We start from the raw sequence: 12959 nt of genomic DNA on the forward strand, positions 1-12959 counted from the left end.
GTCACGTAATCTTCGTGAAGTTGATATGTAATCAGTTGTAAAAGATCTGTGTACTCATTTAGTAATACAAAAAGAAAAATCAGAGCAAATTGAGAACACGCGTACAACATTACAGGACTGTTTATATTTATATAAAGACGCACAAATTCTTTGACTCTGTTCACGTGCTCGCAGAATAAGTATGTCTAAAAGATATTGAAGGAAAAAACATAAACATGTTCACCTCGTGCAAAAATGAAACACAGGCACAAAAATGAAACATCTTAGCCTTTGCCATTGATTACTGGGATTCTTTTAAGCTTATTCTACAATGTGCTTTTTGTTTCCTGTTTTTTATTCCTTATTATTTTTTGACATTTTATCTTTTTGCTTCTTATCCAGTTTTTTGTTTTACGTCGCTCGAGATAAAAGTTAACCAATTTTGAAAGAAACAAGAAATATGTAGCAAGAAATACAATTGTCGATAAAATGGTTGCAAAGGAAAAAAAAAGCAAAAGATAAAAGAAACAAAGGGCACATTGTAGAATAGGCTTTATCTTCTTTATCTCCAACACTCTCACGCTTTTTTCTCGAATATATTATATTATATGTACATCTCGATCATCCTATATATCTTTACATAGATATAAACTTTTGAAATATTTCAAACAAGTAATCATTATTTGCATAATACGTATATTTATGTAATACGTATTTTTCTGTGTGGAACTATTACTCTATGTCAATAAAAAATAACTATATATAAAAAGATTTGTTGAAGTATCTGAAAATTTAGTTAGATAAGTAGATTTAAAAATAATTTGTTTATTGAATTAATAAAATAATTATATAAGACGCTTAAGCTGATTGCTGAAACGTTTTTTGCAACATATGCTTGAATTTTCTTATGCATAATTATTTTAATGATCCAAAGTTGTTTTCAGATCTCTATCTATTTATAGCGACAGCAAAAAACATTCACACAAGGAAATTTTTTGTAAAAAAAGTCTTACTTGTTATTAGAAAATAAACACTAATTAGCAATTTTATATAATGAATATATTATGTTCTTACATGTTATTAACAAACAAGCTTCGCATATATTCTTGATTTTAAAAATTTCTCGATTGTACGAATACTTTTTTAAGCATCCAAACAATACAATTTTTAATTTTCGCTTATTTTTCAAATGATATACTTTTATAATTAATACATATCTTTTTGGTATATATAATTTTAAGAAACATACAGTCTATTTTATTCTTTATAAATAAATTGTTAATTACACAACAAGAAATGATCGTCAATTAAATGTCGAATTAATGTTGAAATCATCGTATCGATATTGATTCAACATCAATTCGATGACTTATTTCTCGCTAAGAATATTTATTTTTTTTAAATAAAATTTTTTTTTAATATTTTCTCTGTATGAATATTTTTTGCACTCACTATATATTTTTAAGTACTTCAACAAAATCATTATTTTCATGTATACTAACTTTTTCTTTTTTTTTCTTAAATATTCCACGTAATTAATAGAACGGAAAATCGAAGCATGTCTCGGCAGTGATTAGTCAAGGATACGCCGATAAATAGAGTAAACACTGCCTTAGCTCTCGTCCAGAAGAAAGAAACATCTAACATGAACGAAGGAAGGTCGCACATCGTAAAGTCGATCTTTCCGTACACCTAAGCGGGTAAATAGGTATACAACACGACGGAGGAGGAAACAGTTGGGTAGAGAGTGGCGGATCGATGCATCGATGGTATGAGTCGGAGTATTATGCTCCTTCTCGTAAAGCTTGCCAGACTATGATTCGTAGGTGATTACGATTCGTAATTTTCGACTCGTATGAGACCAACTTATGAACAAATAAACAAATTCAAATTCGCTGATTACCGATAATGTCTGCTGGCAAGGCTGTTTTTAATAAAATCAAGGGGCGCGAATCATCACAAATCAGTCGATTCGTGCATAGTGCTATCTACTTTATACGATAAGATTCATGTTTACTCATATCACTTATTTGCTACAACAGCGACTAAATAAAATTTGTAGAAAATGAATTTTGAAACGTCCGAAACGTTTTGAATCATTAAAATTGATGAATATTAATCTTAAATTTTGATGTAATAACTATAGATTACAGAGGAATAAAAGTATGTTCTTTTTTCTCTATGTTTCTTTTTCTGCAATTAACTAAGAAATGATAATTTTTGAATTATTTGAGTTATTTGTCTTAGAAAATAAAGTGTATGATAAACCAACAGTAATTATACTAATGAACTGCTAAAACAACTGGAAAATTGGATTAATTATTATAATAGACTTTTCATTATGGTAATTAATTTTCCATGGAATCTGAATGGATAGATAATCATAAATAATTGTAAATCAGAATGATAAATCTTACATTATAAATAATGAAAGGACAACATCGACAAACAATGAATTTCGAGACAGAAATAAAATAATGCTGTTCATAACAATATTATTTTAATTAAAAATAATTTTGTTAATTCATATACAATAACAATATTAATAAAATAAATAAAAATTTATTAAAACAAGAGCAAAACGTATTTGTTTCATTAATAATATTATGAATTAAATTAACAAAATTATTTTCAATTAAAATAATGACATTAATACTTATAACTTTTTTTTCAATAAAGATCCTCAAAACAAATTCAGATACCATGGCCAATGTACATTAGCAAATATTATATACATACATACACACACACACACACACACGCGCGCGCGCGCGCGATATGCGCGTGATATGCATATATAATTACCATATGAAAGCAAACCAATATTTAGTGAACGCGTAAAATTGATGTACATTGGCCATGTCTGGAGACGCTTTTATACGAGTAATAAATTGCAGATCATAAATTGCACTCATTATGGATTGTTTCAGCAGAAAAATCAGCTTTGCAACTATTCTAAAGTTCTTTAAGCTAATTGGTCTTGCCCTTATCTCCTCGTCGAATTTAAATATATAAATCAATCATATTAAAGAATCTTCAGTCGATTGCTTATGGATTGTTTGTATTTTAGTAAATTAGTAGAAATTTTATGTTCTGTATGGAATTCTAATAATGCATACAATTCTAATAATTTAAAATGCAAGCAATCCAGCAGGAAAAAATGCACTGTAGACTTCATAATAGTTGCAAAACTGCTTTCTCTACTCAGCCATTATTCACCATTAAATTCATAAATCAAATTATAATCCATTTAATTTATTTTTAATTATTTCTATTAAGTCGTCGTTGTTCCAATATATCGTTAACTAAAATCATGCTTTACTAAAACAATAAAGTTAAACAATTTAACTAAAAAATATGTATTAAATTTAATTCAAATTTAATTTATCATCTACTAAATATATTCATTTATGTAGTTTATATAATGTTTACTTTTACTTGAAACTAATCACAGAAATGAATTACATTTTGACATAAATGGAAATTAAAAATAACAAAATGTTGTTTAATTCAAGAGATTGAGTTACATCTGCTTCTGTAATATCTAAGTGTTAACGTATAACATCACACGAAGTTGTAAGACAAGTGAAACGTTCAGTAAACTCTCCCCAAGGATGAAATCGATAACAGCTAATGCCGTATCGAAATTCCCCCGAAAGGTTCAGACAACTTCTTGACGGAAATTCCCTCGATCGTCGTGGAAAGAATTTAAAAAAGAAGAATTTTAGTTGTTGATTTTAGTAAAACGACTCGAATGTCTCGAGCTTCTAACTCTTTCCTCGCTCGAAAAAGCTCCTTCTTCGCGCGAGATTCGGAAATCGCCGCGATTAAAGTCTTTCCGGAGACTGGCAGAACAAATTGGATAACTTACAATAATGATGAATATCTCGCGAATTTCCTCCTATGCAGCTCCGATTCTTCGCACAAGATTCCGAAATAGATACTTCTATTGTTGCAGTTAGTGCATGTACGTGCGCAGACCCGATCGCGGAATCTTAAAATCAGAATCTTCTTTCTTTGTTTTCATAGTACAAAGTTTAGCTGTAGATAACGATCAACACTTCAAGTGTCTCGCGTCGAGTTTCTCGAAAAATTTTCGGCTTTTCGCGCGAAATCGGACGACATAGATATTCTCTAGAGATTATTATTATGATTGGAATTAATTCTGTTGATGTTGATTAACTCTCACCGTGTTTAACTGATTATTTATTCATTCTCTTTCCATTCAGGTCATATTACTCACTATAATACAGATATTGTAGATAATCCATATTGTAGATAATAAACCAGTTGATTGCAATTAATTAAACTAATGTTCATCAGTTTAGATTAATTCCAATCTCATTTTAACTTTGTACTTTTTTCTAATTCTAAGATTTAGAAAAAGTTAAAATGTAAACAAAAGAATATTTTCAGCGCGTGCGCGCAGGATTCTTACTTCTTAAAATAACAATAATAACTAATTAAATTAATTGTCTTCTTTATTCAAAGTATTGACAATCAATACTTTGTTAATCGAATCGAGTCTTATAAATGTAAACAAAGCGCAAATTTAAACTCTTTTTTTTTGCAAAAGGAAAATCTTCAATTACCTTCAATTACTTCGAACATGTATATGAGCTTTCATAAAAGTAATAATAGAAATATATACAATAAAATATATATAATAAAGTATATATAATAACAGAAATAATAGGAAATAATAATCTTCGTTCTAGTAAATGGTTGCGCGAAAAAGAGTCTGTACTAATTGGAATTCTGTTTGAAAATGTCAAACAAAAATTTCTGATTAAATCTACTATAATTGTAGTTGCGATAACCAAAATTTTAATTGACATAATCAAAATATTTGATTTGTTCATTTTCAATCAAAAATTTTTTTCAATACAGCTACACAGAATATTGCTTTTGCAAATCAAAAGTTCTTAAGCCTTATCCATGATGGAAATGTTTACTTCTTGCTGGATACAATGCGATTGATCAATTATTTCTTCGTCTGAGATCTCGAACTATTTCTAGCACCGTGAACATAAGGCTTTAGGAATAAACATTAAGAACTAGTCCACTTCACGTGGGCTTTTCAAGAAGCCGTGACTTCTCGCGATTAGATAATCATCGTGATTGTAGAATTCTCTATCCAGTGCTTTCAGTCGAAAATTCGACATCACATTAAGTAAATCCAGTTCAACTTAAGTTACTCGAAAAAAGAGTTTCGACTATTCATGCAATTAGATTAAATAAACAACATGTCAAAATCGAGAATGTACGCAAGTCGCGTAATACAAAGTCCTCGTTCTAGAGACTAATGTCCTTGTTTATTATTCTATAGTCGTGACGTTCATCTTTTATTTTCTTTTTACATGAAGACAGATATGAAGAGAAAGGAGGAGGACAATCTCATGGCCCACGAGAACATCCAGCCCAGAAAGAGATCTCTCGGATGTTCCGCATGAGGACAGAATAAAATATTCTTACAGGAGGACGAGATGAACTATTCTACAGTAGGAATATTAGGAAGATATGTAACTTTACTACGATCGACCGAGGAGACCGATTCACGCGACATGATCATGAAATTCTCACCACGCTTTCGGCTTATTGTTTACAAGAATAGCAAGTTCATTGTTCTTTTTCCTCTCCTCTTCGAGGGTTCGACTCATCCAAGAGAAAGGTGGAAGAAACATGAGACGAAAAACAAATCTGGGGAAATGATCATGTAATTTCTTCCGAAGTGAACATTTTTCTTTATCATTGAAGTTAAGTCTGGAGATCAATTGTCACAAAAGTGAGCAAATTCGGTACAATATTTATAACTCCATTGATCAACTTAGTGAATTTTGCTCATTTTTGTCAATTTCATTTCATTTCAAGGTACATAATTAACTCCCTGAGACATAATAACAGGCAATAATTAAGAATAACAGAAATAATTAAGAATAATACAGTATTAGTATTGTTCAATCTATTAGAAATCATTTTTCTAATATAGAGGTTGGAATCTCTATTATTCTCTGAGTATCGATCACGTAATTTCTCTGGAGCGTGAAAAGTGAAAATTTTTATGTACATATGTACATATACGCAAAAAGAAATTTCCATTTTTTTTCACGTTTCCGTCTAGAGAAAGACTTACATTACATGATCGATCCACTGTTTCATTGTCTGTGCTTTCAATTATATCTCAGACTTCATAAGAAATTGTTCACTTTTCATGTTTTCATCATAGGGAATAAATTACACAATCGGTATCCTAAAGACAACAAAAGAAGAGGAAGAGAAGAGACCCAGGGAATCTCCTCGCGATAACGCGATAACGTTCTCTCCTCTTTCTTTCCCTCTCTTCTTCCCTTTTCTCTCTCTCGCGCGCGCGCGCGAGCGCCGTTGATCGATGACCGGTCGCACGCTTCGCGGCACCCGCGTCGCGGAATCACCCGCTTCGCGAGGAAAGCGTTCCGCGAGATTACGCGAGGAGGAGCACCGTCACTGGAACGAATGAGACGACAGAAACTAAACGTGCAATCTTCGAAGGTCTATACGAAGATAAAGAAGGAAGACAGAAGGAATATTACTCACCACCGATGCTTAGGGTTCTCCATCGGGTCTTCCGCTTGGAACCCTTCTTGCCCATCTCTCGTGGTCGCCCGCACCTCCACTACCACCGGTCGCTACCACTTCTTCTTCTTTCGCTCTACGCCTCGTCTTGCGCCGCGATTTTCCTCGTTCGATCCGCCTCGTTCGTTTCTTCTTCTTCCTCCCTTTTAGGACGTTAATAACCCTCGGTGCTCCGCGATCGTCATCGCGCGATACATTCTCTCGGACACGATTCGCGCACTACCTTGTCGGTAGCATTGCGAGGATCGCCGTCGCTCGCTTGCTCGTCGATCGTTGGAGGGAGGAGCGCGGAAGAGGGAGGGGGAGGGTTAAAAAGGCCCACCGTCCTATGAATCTTATGGATCACTTACTTCGTTCGTTCGTTCGTTCGTTCGACTTGACGTGTTAAAATGTATAAAGCGCAGAATATCGCTTTCGCGAAATAGCAAAATTTCTCGGTCTCTCTATCGTTACGCGAGCAATTCTAATATATAATCCACGCCGCTCGAACGGCGACCGCACACTGCGGACCTCACCTTACCCCACTTCACCCTTGCCGAAGCTCCACCACCCACCACCTCGCACCGTTCTTCCTCACTCCCTCTCTCTTCTTCACGAAGGTTCTCCCTGTTCTCCCTCCTTCGGAATGACCGTCACCGTGATGAGCCGATAGACTGCTCCAGACTGCTCCTCTCAACAGCGTTTTACTACACCGAGCTGCACCTTCTGCATACAGAAAGAGAGAGACGATGGATATTTTCCATGTTTTGATGATACGATTCACACATGATGAGTCGATAGCACCGTTCTATCTTTCTTCATATTCAGGAAATAATAAAGATAGAACGACATTAAATGAAAAATATTTGATGTTGCATATATAGGCTTGTTCGCGTTGCTTGCATCTTTTGCACTCAAAATCTTCGCGTTCTGTCTTTTCAACTCCCGAATATATATTTATTCGTTCTAAATGTAAACAATTTAGGAGGATTTCCAGCATAACACGTACCTGATGTTTATTCTAATTCACTCGACGCGACAAGAGGGCGGTCGCTAGCAAACGGGTGCAGAAAGAGCAGATGTGCCTCGCGTAACCTGTACGCGCCGCCGCAATGCCGGTTGTTTCGATTCCTCGATGAGATCTCCGAACAAATATGAATTGCAGTGCAGCTACGTCGTGTCCGTCTCGTGATCGTGTTCGTGAAACGAGTCTTTGCGTGAATTTTGTTGAATTTCAAGCACCGAATAGAGCCGATTATAACTCTACAGTCCGCGACTTCCTCGGAGATTTGAACTGCTCGTTTCGCGCGCGACGCGCATGCGTCCCCCATTGCCACGCGTCGCGATTGGCTGTCGTCATGGCAACTGACGTAAACAACGATGCGCCATTTTTTTCTCGGCTGATAGCGATAATCGCCACGATTCGCCGCATTCGCGGCTTTCTTCAGGTTTCTGAAGTTTCTCACACTTCTCGCCGTCATTGCATTCTGTCTTCTTCAGGTCATTTACTTTGTTTATTCGAGACGCGCTGTTTCACGCACGTGTGAACGAAATATGTGTGAACATAATATAATTTCCACTTGAATTTCAGCCAAGTTAAACGGATTTTAGTCAAACTTGTGCATTGTTTCCCTGATAAAAGGAAATAAGGACCGATGAATTAGTACGGCTTGTTATTACACAGGCTTGTTATTAGTATCTTTTATACATAGTTTTACTTTTTTCTCTTTTTTATGACCGTGTAAGTGTGACGTATAATTTATTGAAGTTAAATACGACACTAGAATCTAATGTCGTTGAATATGATGTAACAAATGATATTGAGTTTACAATCATAAATAGGTAATACTTTCGTTTTTCATGGATAGGTTTTATGATTGAAAAAAGTTTGTCGTGAATATAATTAAATTGAAATTGTAGATATATTTCTTGTATGAAGCACAATTTAATTAAATCATTTTGTTGTCGACTTTGGCCGCTCGACCGAAGATAGGTTACATATGCCATGCGAGGTTAGGTTAAAGATGAACAAATATTTCAAGATCTCTGTATTTAAGGTGTTACATTTTTTGCGGTAACGAAAAAATTGTCCCTATTTACGTTATAATATGTTTATATAAAGAATTGAAAAAAACAAGGTTCTCAGTAATTATTATGTTGTTTTACAGGTGTAGGTTAGACCACAGTGGTGACTGACAGGAGAAGAAGATGCTCAAGATATTGTCGCTTCACGATTTCGAGAGTCCTGCTTTTGGCGATGTGGCCGCCGTCGGCTTGATTGAGGGCGTCGTCCATTATTGTACCTATGATGCGCTACAGGACGAGATGCAACCCTTCGCTAAGTACCTGCGTGACTACCCTGAGGTTTCCATCACACAGGAGATCCTTGCGACCCGTGAGACTGCACGTACAATCAACGCTGATGAATTGTTTCTTCCCGTTCATGATAGCATCTTTAAAAAGATTGCCAATGTATGGAGAGAAAGAGGATTGTCTGAGGCTATTCGCTTTGCCGCTGCTGCAGATCCAGAACAGATCACAAATGTTGTACATTGGATTGCAACAAGGTATAATATTTCAGTCTTTATAGGAATCTTTATTCCTGAACTTAATTCTTTATATGATATAAATCTATCAGATTCTACCTACTCAATCTGGTGAAAATTTTTCTCAGAATTCTATGATTTGGAACATTTTCCAGAAATATTGAACAAATCTACATTTTTTTTTTAGAATTATTTATATGCGTGTATTTTTAAATATAAGCTTTCTAAAATTTCTTAGTCTATAATTCCTGAAAAAGTATCAACTGTTTTTAGATTTTATAAGATTTTATCAGACATTATAAAATTAGAAATCATAGAATGTTTTAGAATTCATAAATATGATGAATTTTAGAAAAAGTGTCAACTTTTTTGATATTTTTAAAAAGTATTCCAATTTGTATAAAAAAAATCTGAGAAATTTCTTAGAAAATTATTTAGAAATTCTGAGAAAAATTCACCAGAGCAATTATAAATCTTTTTCTCAATTTAATTTTCTTTATCTTACATTTGCAATGTTGATTATTTTTATTAAAATATGTTTAGTATTAATTCTTTTTTATACAAATTGTTATTTTGGTACTTTGAAATTAATTAATGCCATTTTTAATTAACATAAATTCAATGATTTTTATAAATTCAGCATATTTATAATTGTTACGGATTTTGGTGTCAACTCTGGAGAATTGATGCATTTTCATATTGACAGAAAATATTTAATGATTTCAGACTAAATTCGATATTGGATTTAATGGACAGAGGAATATATCACAGAGACGTGTTACCAACATCGGGAAATGGATCTGTTGCTGACATTGTTGCTACCCGAGATTGGCATACATCGCTGGTAGGATCATTTAATATTAAGAATAAATATATGACTTTTGAAATTCGCTTATAAATATTTATGATAGGTACGATGTTTATCCTGGCATCCACACTGCGCTCGCCTGGCTGTGGCTATGAGAGATGATAGAATTCGTATTTTTTCGCAAGGTCTATTAGGCGTGCCAGTATTGAGACATAGTAGGCAAAAGTCAGTCTGCTGTTTAAGTTGGAGACCTCATGCCGGTCGCGAATTAGCAGTGGCTTGTTACTCCGGAGTATTAATTTGGACAATAGAGTTGGGAGCAGCTAGTAATTTACTTAGTCATGCAGTACTTTTGAATCAAAGAAATCATGCTCCCGTCACAAGTGTCGCATGGCATCCACAAGTAATTTATTTCTGTCTATATTAATTAAATATAATGAAAATTATTATCCCTAGATATTATTAAAAAGTTTTTGTTTTTGCTAGGGTGACTTGTTGGCATCTTGCTCACCAACAGATTTAAATATAATAATCTGGAATGTTTCTAAAGAGGAAGGAATTCCGCTAAAACGTATTGGTGGAGGTGGTATATGTTTTTCATGTTGGTCGACTTGTGGCTTGCGATTATTCTCTGCTTCATGCAGAAAGATCTTCAGGTAATATTTTTAAATCTGTATACATCTTTTTTTACAATGAACTCAATTAGATATGCAGTTAATGAAGTGAATATTTAATTATAGAGTTTGGAATACTGGCGTTTCGACGACATGGCATGCAGAAAGATGGACTGTACCCCAGGGTCGCGTAGCAACTGCATGTTTTGGTCCCAATTTAACGTTACTCTTTGCTATTACTGAAGATCCTTCTACGATATTTTCATTGCCACTGCAGAATAATATATTTGATGTTAAAAAGGCAAATAATAACGATATAAAAATAGCTACGCGCCTAATTGATTTAACAAAAGTGAATTTCTCATCAGAGAATAATGATGATTATGTCACGGTGGGAGGTAGAATTGTTTCTATGGAATGGGATCTGACAGGAAAATATCTTGCTATTCTTTTTCAGGTTCGTGAAAAAATATTTAGATTTAGCTATACTTTATGCATTTTTGTTAAATAAAATAGATATGCGCTCAAACTTTAGGCAGAAGAAACAAACAAATAACTTATGAAATATCTTGTGGAATATCTTGTGTTAATTTATTTCTTCAACAGGACAGTCCAGTTATTGCTCTGGTCAAAACAAGCTTAAGTCATTTATCGCGAATAGTGGAAGCGCAGGCAAGCTGCCTTATTAAAGGATTTACTGGAGAAGTGCCAAACTGCATCAATTTCTTTCAAAAATCTTCGTCATGGATTTGTTTAACAATAGCTTGGAGCAGTGGACGAGTACAGCATTTCCCGATTGTGGAAAGTGAATCCAAGGTTGATCCTCACACACATTCCACATTATTGTCACAATCCATGAGACCAAGTAAATTGTACAGCTTTGATTGTTATAGACAATATTAATTTACAATATAAGTTATTATAATAATACTGACGAGATAAAATACGAGTTTCGTACAATTTTTCTATCTTCATACACACACACACGTTTGTAAATGGTATAATAATGGAAGAAAAGTTTAATAAATTTATCTGCAAGAAAACTATTTATTAATAATTGTTTTTTTCTAAATTGATTGTTAACTAAATTACTCTTCAAACAACTTTTTTTAGATATATATATATATCTATATATATATATATATATATATATATATATATCTATGCGTATACATATAAGTGGGCGGAGTTTACGTAATACTCATTTGGGAAAAATTTATAAACTCATTTACTGCCTTCGAGACAGAAAAGAAAAAAAAAATGGATACTCGTCGTTAGACTTTCTATAATAGACTGCGCTAACGTATGGAGGAGCATAGAACACAACTTCTCTTCAGTGCCTAATTATACGAAGTCACATGCAGAGCGCGCGTCTTTCTATTTTTACATCGCTTGACCGAATGCTAAACGGTCTGCCGGCACGTTATGTATGTATCGTATGTACGTCTCGCGGCCCACACTATTTTCAATACTTTGCATGTGTAAATGTGAATGGTCGAACGTGTATCGGATTGATTTAATTTAAGTAATTTGATAATTTTTATTTTAAAAAAGAGAGCTATTCAAACAACATAAAATCCAAAATCGTTTTTAGGCGGCCTTTGCAAAAATATCTAATTTTTTTATAGTCCACCGATAATAATGTGTGTAAGAACATCAATATTCATAAATACTATTATTGCATGCAGTTGTTTGTAGATAAAAACTAAAAATAAAAATTTCAATAGCTGCATTTACGTCAGCATGTTTACAGTAAAAAAATATACAGCTCAATTTGTATCATAGCGACATAACAGCACTGAAAAAAATTTCTGTTGAAAATGGACGAAGATTCTGATTATATCAATTAGAATTCTGGTTAACTATGCGAATTATAATAGATTTAATTAGAAATTTCCAATTAATATAATCAGACTCTTTTCCCAATGCATAATTTGTTTCATTCAAATGATGCAATAATGTAATGAATACACGAATCGCAAAGTTAAGACATCCTATGTCCCGATTTTGGACTTTTATTGCCTGGGTAATTTCACATAAATTATTTCGTTAAATCGTGAAGCTTTCCCGGTCTGAGTGAAAAATAACTACAGTACCAACGTGTCGCGGGTCATTGATATCGTCTACAACATGGGTTTAATACGCATTTTTGTGCATATTTATTCAATCTTTTCGGTCCCAATACGATCATTTTTCGGAGATTACGCGTGCGAGGCGGACAACCGTTTTTATGCGAGGCGCGATTAAAACCCGCTCGGAATGATTTTTCTCTTCTTTTTCCACTCGTTTCGCTGTTATTACATCCGTATGGAGGGATGAGAACATGATCAGTGTCCTTTTTACGGTATATTTATTTTGAGGGCGGTCTTTCTCTTCCCCTCTCTCTCTCGCTCTCTCTCTCTCNTCTCTCTCTCTCTCTCT

General features: G+C 33.8%; 1 protein-coding gene across 1 annotated transcript; it reads left to right on the forward strand.

Annotated features, from left to right (window-relative positions):
• The first annotated feature begins 8778 nt into the window (after window positions 1-8778).
• On the forward strand, window positions 8779-11441 carry LOC105621357 (aladin-like). The gene is made up of 6 exons (XM_012202822.1): window positions 8779-9137; window positions 9843-9960; window positions 10028-10327; window positions 10411-10580; window positions 10665-10995; window positions 11145-11441. Exons 1-6 carry the CDS (start codon window positions 8779-8781, stop codon window positions 11439-11441), a joined length of 1575 nt encoding a protein of 524 aa, XP_012058212.1.
• The last annotated feature ends 1518 nt before the right edge of the window (window positions 11442-12959 follow it).

Source organism: Atta cephalotes, assembly GCF_000143395.1.
Source record: "Atta cephalotes unplaced genomic scaffold scaffold00033, whole genome shotgun sequence".
In the NCBI taxonomy this organism is placed as follows: domain Eukaryota; kingdom Metazoa; phylum Arthropoda; class Insecta; order Hymenoptera; family Formicidae; genus Atta; species Atta cephalotes.

Excerpts from the sequence above, each read along its gene's own strand:
- LOC105621357 (XM_012202822.1), top strand. The coding sequence starts at position 8,779 with ATGCTCAAGATATTGTCGCTTCACGATTTCGAGAGTCCTGCTTTTGGC. Across the intron at positions 10,328-10,410 it reads GTGTCGCATGGCATCCACAA|GGTGACTTGTTGGCATCTTG; the intron begins GTAATTTATTTC and ends TGTTTTTGCTAG. Across the intron at positions 10,996-11,144 it reads ATCTTGCTATTCTTTTTCAG|GACAGTCCAGTTATTGCTCT; the intron begins GTTCGTGAAAAA and ends TTTCTTCAACAG.